This window comes from Mizuhopecten yessoensis, unplaced genomic scaffold, assembly GCF_002113885.1.
Source record: "Mizuhopecten yessoensis strain PY_sf001 unplaced genomic scaffold, ASM211388v2 scaffold9685, whole genome shotgun sequence".
Classification (NCBI taxonomy): domain Eukaryota; kingdom Metazoa; phylum Mollusca; class Bivalvia; order Pectinida; family Pectinidae; genus Mizuhopecten; species Mizuhopecten yessoensis.
The window spans coordinates 1,163,420-1,175,930 of record NW_018408171.1 but is presented as its reverse complement, the minus strand read 5'-3'; the positions used below and the strand labels follow the sequence as shown (position 1 = coordinate 1,175,930).

The following is a 12,511-nucleotide window of genomic DNA, read 5'->3' as shown; positions in this document are numbered from 1 at the left end:
ACTATTTTTGTTGACCTTTGTCCATGGAAGGTTCCTGCAAAATTTCATTGAAATTGGTTCAGTGGTCTTGAAGAAGAAGTCGAACATGTAAATTGTTTACGGACGCACGACGGACGACGGACGACGAACGACGGACGACGGACGACGACGGACAAAAGGCGATCGCAATAGGTCACTTGAGACTTTGTCTCAGGTGACCTAAAAATCCTGTGATATCTGCGATTTGTTTTAATGTCAATGCTGTTATTTGTAGTTTTATTAGGCAAATCATTTAAAGCATCACTGAACTAGCATAGCCATAGTTTTCCACGTCACAAACAACCAACACACCTTACCAAGATGTCACAAAGACAGAAACCCCATGCGGGAGATACATGTACAATTCTTTGTGTAAGAGGCGGCAAAGGGAGATAACACATTTGATTACATTAAATATAGTCGAGTGTCTTCGGTGAAAACACACGTTGTTTCTTTTTGTTGTACAAGCATACAGTTGGGTCCTAAAGGTTATGAAATGTTTATACAAAATGATTGCCAGAAAAATGACTCGATTGGTTGGTTGTACGGTGATAATCGTTAAATTATTCGTGATGTATTTATTTAATCCAGACAATAGACATTACAAAGGTTTTTGGGGTCGGGCACATTTCTTAAAGCAACTTTTTCAACACTGTACACACACTGAAACAATGTAAACCTGAAAAATAAAATATTCAACTTACTGCAAAATGTTACATTTCTTTTGTTAAAAGTGTTACGTCTTTATACTTAAAATGTTACATTTCTTATGCATATAACTGATTCGAGGTGCAGAATACTTAAGTGCGGACTTGCTGTGCAGACGATTCCTAACGACATCATGGCTGTGCCACACATGGATGACGACAAAACCAACAAACCTTAGTGGAACTCACCCATGCTATATTGGTAATGCTGTATATAGCTACTATAAATATATATAGTCCCTCACCGCCGGCATAGAACATACTGTTAGTGAAAGAAAACTGGCAGAGTTGAAATACAGGCATGCAAAAAGTTCTCATGGCAGCGTGATTACATTGTTAATAAAAGTGTCAAAATAAATTGTATTTGAAAGAAAATACAAGTGAAAAATCAAAATTAATCAAGTAAAACACATTTATTTGTATCACGTGACCAATCAGTTTTTGTCTTTTCATCTGTTTCAATGTATTTTCTTCCTTACAAACGATGCCTCTAAACCCCCTACAAACTAACAAATGATGCCTCTAAAACCCTACAAACCAACAAACGATGCCTCTAAACCCCCTACAAACTAACAAACGATGCCTCTAAACCCCTACAAACTAACAAACGATGCCTCTAAACCCCATACAAACTTACTAACGATGCCTCTAAACCCCCTACAAACTTACTAACGATGCCTCTAAACCCCCTACAAACTAACAAACGATGCCTCTAAACCCCCTTCAAACTAACAAACGATGCCTCTAAACCCCCTACTAAAAACTTAAAAACGATGCCTCTAAACCCCCTACAAACTAACAAACGATGCATCTAAACCCCCTACAAATTTACTAACGATGCCTCTTAACCCCTTACAAACTAACAAACGATGCATCTAAACCCCCTACAAACTTACAAACGATGCCTCTAAACCCCTACAAACTAACAAACGATGCCTCTAAACCCCTACAAACTAAAAAAACGATGCCTCTAAACCCCCTACAAACTTACAAATGATATCTCTTAACCCCCCTACAAACTAACAAACGATGCATCTAAACCCCCTACAAACTTACAAACGATGCCTCTTAACCCCCTACAAACTTACAAACGTTGCCTCTAAACCCCCTACAAACTTACAAATGATATCGATGCATCTAAACCCCCTACAAATTTACTAACGATGCCTCTTAACCCCTTACAAACTAACAAACGATGCATCTAAACCCCCTACAAACTTACTAACGATGCCTCTAAACCCCCCACAAACTAACAAACGATGCCTCTAAACCCCCTACCAACTAACAAACGATGCCTCTAAACCCCCTACAAGCTAACAAACGATGCCTCTAAACCCCCTACAAACTTGCAAACGATGCCTCTTAACCCCCTACAAACTAACAAACGATGCATCTAAACCCCCTACAAATTTACTAATGATGCCTCTTAACCCCTTACAAACTAACAAACGATGCATCTAAACCCCCTACAAATTTACTAACGATGCCTCTTAACCCCTTACAAACTAACAAACGATGCATCTAAACCCCCTACAAATTTACCAACGATGCCTCTAAACCCCCTACAAACTTACAAATGATATCTCTTAACCCCCCTAGAAACTTACAAACGCTGCCTCTAAACCCCCTACAAACTTACAAACGTTGCCTCTAAACCCCCTACAAACTTACAAATGATATCTCTTAACCCCCCTACAAACTTACAAACGAAACCTCTAAACCCCCTACAAACTTACAAACGATGTCCCTTATCCCCTAAACACTTACATACGATGCCTCTAAACCCCTACAAACTTACAAACCATGCCTCTAAACCCCCAACAAACTTACAAATGATGCCTCTAAACCCCCTACAAACTACCAAACGATGCCTCTAAACCCCCTACCAACTAACAAACGATGCCTCTCAACCCCCTACAAACTTACAAACGTTGCCTCTAAACCCCCTACAAACTTATAAATGATATCTCTTAACCCCCCTACAAACTTACAAACGATGCCTCTAAACCCCCACAAACTAACAAAAGATGCCTCTAAACCCCCTACTAACTTACAAACGATGCCTCTAAACCCCCTACAAACTACCAAACGATGCCTCTAAACCCCCTACCAACTAACAAACGATGCCTCTCAACCCCCTACAAACTTACAAACGATGCCTCTAAACCCCCTTCAAACTTACAAATGATGCCTCTAAACCCCCTACAAACAACCAAACGATGCCTCTAAACCCCCTTCAAACTAACAAACGATGCCTCTAAACCCCCTACAAACTTACAAACGTTGCCTCTAAACCCCCTACAAACTTACAAATGATATCTCTTAACCCCCCTACAAACTTACAAACGATGCCTCTAAACCCCCTACAAACTTACAAACGATGCCTATAAACCCCCTACAAACTTGCAAACGATGCCTATAAACCCCCTACAAACTAACAAACGATGCCTCTAAACCCCCTACAAACTTGCAAACGATGCCTCTTAACCCCCTACAAACTTACAAACGATGCCTCTAAACCCCCTACAAACTAACAAACGATGCCTCTAAACCCCCTACAAACTAACAAACGATGCCTCTAAACCCCCTACAAACTAACAAACGATGCCTCTAAACCCCCTACAAACTAACAAACGATGCCTCTAAACCCCCTACAAACTAACAAACGATGCCTCTAAACCCCCTACAAACTAACAAACGATGCCTCTAAACCCCCTACAAACTAACAAACGATGCCTCTAAACCCCCTACAAACTAACAAACGATGCCTCTAAACCCCCTACAAACTAACAAACGATGCCTCTAAACCCCCTACAAACTAACAAACGATGCCTCTAAACCCCCTACAGACTAACAAATGAAAGGGCTCTCTACTTTATACACTAAAGTATGTCTATAAATATTGCTTTTCTAATTCGAAACTTATATATTAAGTTAATTTCGATGTTTGCTTTTTATCTTCATGGATAACGCTACAATTAATGAAAACATATTACAGCTGGTCATGTGATGAAAACATATCTAATATGGTAAGTAAGACTATAATAAACCAACCAGCAACAATCTAGACTGGAGTGTGTGAAGGGAGACCGTAGTGAGGTGTATCGAGTCTGAGTGAGGTACACCAGGTTAAAGTAAAACAGGATATAAGCATTGCGTTAAACAGAATGTTAGTGAGACGTTTTAGCACGGTGTAACATTGTAACATGGTTGAGTAAAGTGAGAGGTATTAGTAGGGTTAAGTGTTATATCTTTTAGTAAGGTCTAGTCTTATGATATATAAGCATTGTATTCTACAAAAAATAAAGTGTTTGGGATTCAGCAACAAAAATATATCACTGGCCGTTATCCTAACCTAACGAGTGCTGTTCTTGAGCTTGATTCCGTTCATGCACTATAAGACGAGGTAATTTTGTGGGATATACTAAGGGTTTTGTATTTTGAAATAATAGGGAGGTTTAAGGAAGGAAACATGCACTAGCTTATCTGCAATATGTCGTTAGAGTTTTTCTTTTAGTTTATGATGTGCCAATCTAGCCAGTTTCATAAACGTTCCTTATGATTTGAATGGCGAAAACATTATTGGGAATCAGGAAAAGCAATTATTTCCCCTTTAACATCAGAAATAATTTCATGAGGAAAATAGGAAATTAAGGAATTTTCAATCGTCAACACAGTGACACTTGCGTCATGTGTACCACACCCGTTTGTACAGGCGTCGTATCTAGTGGTAGTTATCTGGTCAAATATAGCGACACGTGTAAACAACAAACTAGTAATGAAACTGAAGTTGTTTACAGGCTGTGTTTTTCCATTTAGGCGTGCTCAAAAAAGAAAGTATAGCAAAAGTTAGTGTTTGGCCATAGAGAACAACTTCATTCTAGTAGCATTGAAAAATGTACGTAAATGGCAAAATGTTTGTTAAACTAACGTACATGTGTCACGGGAATATAAGGTAACAGTACGTGATCCACTGCGCCTTATACGTGTACACTGTATAAGTTTTGTTGGGATATTTTTTGATTTAGGCGTGCTAAAAAAAGTATATCAAAAGGTAGTGCTTTGCCAAAGCGATCAACTTCATTCCAGGAAAATTACAAATGAACATAAAAGGCAAAATGTTTCATAAGCTAACGTGAAGGTATCACAGGATTATACAGTTCGTGATCCACTGCCACTGTAATTGTATTGTTTCGATGAACCTAAGAATGGAACCTAGCACTAGTGCTGTTTTAGAATTTGATTATGGAAGAGCATAGGATAATAGGATATATAGACGTATTAACATCTAACAGAGTGGAAAATCATAGTCGAGTCTGCCAAGAAAACATGCAGCGTATTCAAAACTGTGTTAAAAGTAACTGTGGAGCTGAAACACAAAACTAGTAATATGTGGATATCAGTTACAAAATAGAAACGTGTGAAATATTGTGTCCGTGCTACAATTCAAAGAAAACTTGAGTATTATAAATATTTGAACACGTTCATGTACTAACAAGTATCGTATTAAGTCTTCCTACTTGTCCATATAGGTGGCGTGATTAGTTGGTGACCCCGTACTTACCAGACTGATGACTATGAGAACGGAGGAGATATAGGCCACTATATAGCTAATCAACAAATCCTGTCCCTGAAACGGAAAGATGAGTACATTGTAGATAACTGTATACATTGTAATACATTGTACTTTTAACAATAGATAAGTACAGACATTGTACATACTTCAGTTTGCAAATACATTGTTTACATTATACATTGTAAAACATGAATACAAGAAGATTAATAAGTGCATTGTACCCCATAAATAAATGACACTATACATAGTAGTGAATTTGAAGATGAATATATACATTGTCATACAGCCATAATAATAATAATCAATTTTGATAAATGTAGCAACATCATAGATACCAGCGCAGATCGAAGGTACCGAACGTTTTATTGAGTGGAATCAAAGGTGGGAAACATTGCCGACATTGATAAATGCTGACAAACCATCAATTCCACACTAGACCTAATGTACGTTTAAGTGACTGTAAATCGCCCTGGTGTTATCATTGTGTCGATATAATCGGTATCATGATATAACATATAGCACAGGTATAACAAGGTGACAATAGTCGCCGGTATAGCCGGGTGTTTAAAACGGCGCCATGTTTTTTTTATCATAATGATAAACCTCTAGTGTCATCCTCACTATCACTGTATAAGAGTACCTTCATGTTTTCAAATTGTGTATATTGCATTTGTTATTTCAATATACATACTTTTCTTGCAAAATCATCCAGATCTTCACCACAGAGCTCCATTTCAGGCAAACCTATGAGAGCAAATAAACAGTATGTGTCATACATCTAATATACATCAATGTTTTCAACAACAGAATCTCTAGTTAAAGTGTAGTCGTAGACAGTGACTCAGTTGTAACGTATGGGTCACCATTACCATACTCCTGGTAAACTGTTTAATATCGATATTTACATTTGCTCTGCATTACCAACCTATAAACCTAATTATGACGATTGTGAATCATTGAATCCCAACTAAGACGTGGTGATCGTCAATACATGATGCTGGGGATTCCCTTTACTTTAAAGACATTTGGAAGTGGATAAAATAGGACAATTAAGTATCAGATGATTGACAAATCAATGAATGCAAATATAAAGCGCAATAATTCCGACCAGGATTACTGACAAACTAGACATATTTGTTCGTAACTTTCAGACGAATAGGACAATAATATAGAAGATACAGTAAACATGATTGCTATATTCCGTCTTTGCGTATTGCAGAGTTATCCTCTCTTGGGGGCAGGGATTGATTGTTACGTCATTGGTTTGTGTGAGAAAATTACGTCGTTTTCTCAAAAAATTATGACGTTACTCTCACAAACAAGTGACGTAACAATCAATTCCTGCTCCCAAGAGAAGATAACTCTGCAATACGCAAAGACGGAATACTCATATATATATTGTTTTGTAATTGAGTTTGGATGTTCAATGAACACCAACAGATCGGGCTAGTGAAAGTTGGAATCAAAAATAGTTATGTTACCGTAGTTGATGAGATCGATACAGGCGACCTTGTTCTTGATGAGAATGAGGACTAGCAGGAGAAAGAGAGGAATGGCCAGTATTGAAGTGACCACTGTCCAAGCGAACCCAAGGATGTAACTTATCACCAGCAGCTGAAACACCAAAACGATATTCTTTAACAATGTGGAACATAAACAGCTTTATTTAAAAATCGTAGAAGATTATACAACAATATATACAAAGCAGTAAACAAAATTGTTACTTCTTTCCAAGCGAAGTGTGCAAAAATCAGAGAGAGAGAGAGAGAGAGAGAGAGAGAGAGAGAGAGAGAGAGCGAGGTAACAAGATAAATATTGATCAGAAAACTGGTTCACGTGGATGGAGATAGCTACACAGCAGTCTAAAGATTGATAGTCGTCAGCGAGAAACTTTGTACCCCTTGGTACCCTGTTCATCTAAAGGGGAACTAGCTTTCTCCCTTCGGATGTTTGTTAAATGGGAAATAAGCTTAATATTCTAAATGTTTCAGATCCCTGAAGGGAACATGATTACGTTGTTAAATATCTTGCTTATCAGAAGGATGCTTGAGATCCCTGTTCGTCTAAAGGGAATCGAGAACTCATGCTTAGATTCTTGTTCATCTGGAGGGGCGGTTTTGTCTAATGTCTATGCAAATCAGAAGCGGAGTAAACGTTTATGCTATAGGTCGATGCTCAATCTCTCCCCTGATGGTGGGGAACACCTTTTAATATTTCAAGGTACTGCTTATCTGAAGGGAAACGACCATTTCTGTTTGATTTGTTGATGTTTTGGGAAATAGTTCTTAATGCTTCAATGTTTTAGGCGCCACTCTGCAGATTCGGGGAAAGAATTACTTAACAGCTTGCCGTATAGCACTGCATGTCGGACGAGGTGACTTATGTTTGTCCCCTGATGTCTAGGGTTTTCTTCACTGTATTCTGCTAAGGACACACTGAAGAAACCTGAATTGATCAACTGTCTATGTGTTTTCTTTTCGATTGTGTCTCCACGGGCACCTGTCTTCACGTGACCTTAGCTGTAGCGAAAACGTTTAGCACACACAAACAATCACAGCTTCAGGTGTCTGTTCGTCTATAGAGGTATACCTTATTTCAGTTTAGGTGTCTGCTCGTCTGAAGCAGAAGAAGTCTTTTGTTATGTAGGACCTTGCTGGTGTTATAATCCTGAGTGGCGGAACATGTATATAAGTAGTAGGAGTAACTTTAATGAAATGAGATCAAACGAAACATGTGAAATAGCGTGGTATATAATGCCTGTACTTACAAACATGTTGAGTCCCTGACCGCACGTGTTTCTCTTGGTGGTGTGGAACAGGTGCCGACTTGTGGGGTCGGTGGAGATGTGGCCCACACACAGCAGGGCGGTTCCGATCAGGAACATACCCACCACCACCCCAGTCAATGTGTACTCGATAAACCAGAACCTACAACACAAATCGATGACGTTCAACTACAACACAAATCTAGAGGGTATTACAACTTGACGGCTACTGGCCAAATAATCTTTGTACTGGGAACTTATTTTTAAGAAACTTCATTTGATCCACACATTCCAAGACACAAACCACAGCTACCCAAACGTTTTATATCCAGAAATATTAATTAAGAGTTAAGACGACAAATATTTTTCCATGTCAGAATATAATTATCTAGTTATGATAAACGTGATACAGTCCCAGTAGAAATCAAAACGTCTCTATAAATCTTACCGATCCTGACCTACGCATAGTGTGTGACAATCGCTTAATTCGACTCAGCACTCGAATGAATTCGTTGTCCAACCTATGTAAAATAACGGGTGTACGCACAGCTCGCAATAACCCCCTCCCATTACCACTGTCTCCGGTGTATTTTGAGGTATCGATCTGCTTGATTTGTTACCCGTAAATGTACCTAGGTAAGAAATGATACCGGTGGCTATTAGAATTGGCAATCCATGAGTCTGTCTTCATACCTTGTTATTGATCATAGTGATGCTCCTCTAGATATTAAAGTACTTAGGACTTCCATGTGGCTTCTAAAGCAATCGACAGAGGGGACATAAAACAATACCACTCTCTATTCTGTATTGTAATGGGATTTATGAATACTGAAAAAGGTCGAAGAAGTACAGATCATTGCATAATTAATTCCGTATTTGAATTATTTGTTAAACTCGATATTAACTTACCATTGGTCAGAATCGAACAGGTCACGTGTTTTCTGTACACCAATGAGGAGGCTGCCGGTCAGGCCCCCCAGTCCCATCAGGAGGACGATCCATGCTATGAGACTCGCACATGGGACCTGGGATAGACAGTGCAGTAGGCGGTCACTGCATTTGTCATTCCGAGCTGAAAATATATCAAAACATCATCTAATAGTACGGTTATAACACAAATAAGCTTGGTTTATACTTCACAATTTTGTTATTAAACAGATAGTATCGTCTATATCCAACGAAATATATATTGAATAAAACAGAAAATCCCCTGTATAATCCCAAAGTATAACAGTTAAACTCGCCTAAACAAATGAACTCGGTTTATATTCCATGAAATATTATATTAATTTGCTATAAGGGTAAATCGCCAATTCAAACATCTTGCGACAATTGAGTAAGGCATATTTATTTCGGGAATCATAATTATCATAAAGCACACGTGGAGGTATTTGATATCACTGGCGAAAATAAAACTTAATGCACTAAGAGTGTATACCTTTTCTACATCACTTTACAAATCTATTAAAACGTACAGGACTTTTAGTCGACCCTTGACATCTTAAATGTCAAATAAAATTTCCCCGGAGTTTTTGAGAGTCAAAACATTGTGTTAAATAAACTAAGAGTAAAGGCTCTATGGTCTATTGAAAGACCTGATATACATTTTCTCCATATAAAAACACAGTACATAATATTTCAAAATATTGTTTATGAAGTAACAAATATGAAACCCTTACCAAACATCATGCAAAGAAAGTAATACCAATATAAAACAACACAAACCAACAACCTCTAACAGGCGAACCCACAAGCGTGGTTTTGTATTACCGTCCGGGAATCTTAATTCCATGTTACCAGTCTATCAAGTTATGCTGAAATATTGATAATTTTCGGTATTTTTGTCAAATATTCCTCATTATACTAACACCTTTATCTCAGTAACAAAGCATGCTCTCCGAAAACAGTACAACACACCTAAATGGATGATTAAATAAGACAAAATGACTTCAACATAAACTGAGTGATTTGTATAAGGAGTTAGCTTGTACGAACGCGGCAAACACCAGACTGCTGGTTGGACTTCTTAAACAATGCCAGTAGTTTGCATAATACGGACGATATTTAACAAATATACCGCTACTGTCAAAACATTATCTATACTTAGGTCACCATCCTATTATATACAATACCTTTAATGATTTTACCATAATAGTATCAAAGAAATTATTTGTGGTGTATGGTCAAGACTTAACAGGAACATCAAATTGGGAACCGCTGAAAAAGCAACATCCATTCGATCATCACAGGCTGAACCTCCAACGCTTACATAACGCGATCAATTGAGTTATCCTTGATATATTGTCATTTTACGGTGTACCAAAGTTAGCACTAGAAAATGGCTTAGATATCTCCACATGTGGTAACGGAGAAAGAAAAAACACTAATATACGATAAAGAAAGATATGTTAAATCCTTCACACAAAAAATACAATATTCGAGTCGATAGCAAGAGCAACTCACGCGCACCGGAGAGTTTTCTCAAGATTCCTCATTGGTAGTCAATCGTGAATAGTACAACAACCATAAACGGAGAAATGAGATCTACAAACAGATGTTACCGTCCGGCGAGACTATCCAGCGACGATGTCAAAAAATACCGGACATTTATCAATCTCATGTAACAAGAAACTTACCGTAACGATGTTCGCGTTTTACTTTGTTGATTTTACGAATCATAGAAGTTCCTGACATAAGCCTACTTCGGCTACTTTGTCGCTTAAAATACGACCGAGAGTGGTACGCTAACTCCACAGAACAGCTACATGCCATGCTTAAAACACAGTAGATTCCTGGTTATGTAGTCTGCTTTGAATCATAACCAGACTTATACGAAACAACGATGTTCGAACTAAAAGGAAATCTTTGGTTAACATTGATACATATAGTCTTTGTTGTGACGTACTTTGCGACACTCATTATCACCTTAGCAAAGTGTTAATACCACGCAGGCGTATCGACTTAAACAATAGTCAGAAGTAAACGTTAGACTAAAAATAAGGTAATACCTGCTGTTTATTGTTAAAATGGGTAAAAACAACTGAATGTTCGATTTCCTGTCGCTCATTGGTATATGGATGTCCTCAAAACACTGTCATAAAGGATGGAATCTGATGTTATATCTAATTACGCAAAAATGTACAAGATCTGCAACCAAATCAAATGTTGCAAAGAAGTAAAACATCTGTATCAAGTCTAATGTTGCAAAGTACTTAAACATCTGTATCAAGTCCAATGTTGCAAAGAACTTAAACATCTGTAGCAAGTCTAATGTTGCAAAGAACTTAAACATCTGTAGCAAGTCCAATGTTGCAAAGAACTTAAACATCTGTATCAAGTCTAATGTTGCAAAGAACTTAAACATCTGTATCAAGTCCAATGTTGCAAAGAACTTAAACATATGTAGGCAAGTCTAATGTTGCAAAGTACGTAAACATCTGTATCAAGTCCAATGTTGTAAAGTACTTAAACATCTGTAGGAAAGTCTTATGTTGCAAAGTACTTAAACATCTGTATCAAGTCTAATATTGGAAAGTACTTAAACATCTGTATCAAGTCTAATGTTGCAAAGAACTTAAACATCTGTATCAAGTCTAACGTTGCAAAGAACTTAAACATCTGTATCAAGTCTAATGTTGCAAAGAACTAAAACATCTGTATCAAGTCTAATGTTGCAAAGAACTTAAACATCTGTATCAAGTCTAATGTTGCAAAGAACTTAAACATATGTAGGCAAGTCTAATGTTGCAACGAACTTAAACATCTGTAGCAAGTCCAATGTTGCAAAGAACTTAAACATCTGTATCAAGTCTAATGTTGCAAAGAACTTAAACATCTGTATCAAGTCTAATGTTGCAAAGAACTTAAACATATGTATCAAGTCCAATGAAACACAGAACTTAAACATCTGTATCAAGTCCAATGAAACAAAGAACTTAAACATCTGTATCAAGTCCAATGTTGCAAAGAAGTAAAACATATGTAGGCAGGTCTAATTTTACAATAACTACAAACTCTACAGTTACATTTTGTATGTCAAATAATGAAAGTTACCTATGTAGCCAAGTGTAATGTCGTAAATAACTAAGTCCAATGTATCTAATATCGAGTAAACTGCTCGCCATCATCCAACATAAACAACCAAGTGATACAAACAAGAGCAAATACATCAGTCTGTGAAAAACATGTTCGACGCATTGGATTAAACACTGGAACGTTACCATAGACAATACTGTACAGTAGACTATAGTGTCATTTAGATACAACCGATGTCCACGCCTTGAGACCCCCGCCTCATTGGTTTAAACACTGGAACGTTACCGTAGACAATACTGTACACTAACATATAGTGTCATTTAGATACAACCGATGTCCACGCCTTGAGACCCCCGCCTCATTGGTTTAAACACTAGAACGTTACCGTAGACAATACTGTACACTAACATA

At 37.6% G+C, this 12,511-nt stretch overlaps 1 protein-coding gene across 7 annotated transcripts in view; it reads right to left on the bottom strand.

Annotated features, from left to right (window-relative positions):
- Window positions 1-12,511, bottom strand: part of LOC110458665 (neuronal membrane glycoprotein M6-b-like) — a 115,065-nt gene that overhangs the window by 7,372 nt on the left and 95,182 nt on the right. For all 7 annotated transcript variants that reach the window (XM_021510490.1, XM_021510486.1, XM_021510489.1 and 4 more), the window contains 5 exons: window positions 8,975-9,137; window positions 8,069-8,228; window positions 6,783-6,915; window positions 5,993-6,045; window positions 5,290-5,355 (listed from right to left, as the gene is read on the bottom strand). In XM_021510490.1, the coding sequence (XP_021366165.1) occupies window positions 5,290-5,355; window positions 5,993-6,045; window positions 6,783-6,915; window positions 8,069-8,228; window positions 8,975-9,137 (575 nt within the window). The remainder of the gene's footprint in view (window positions 1-5,289; window positions 5,356-5,992; window positions 6,046-6,782; window positions 6,916-8,068; window positions 8,229-8,974; window positions 9,138-12,511) is intronic.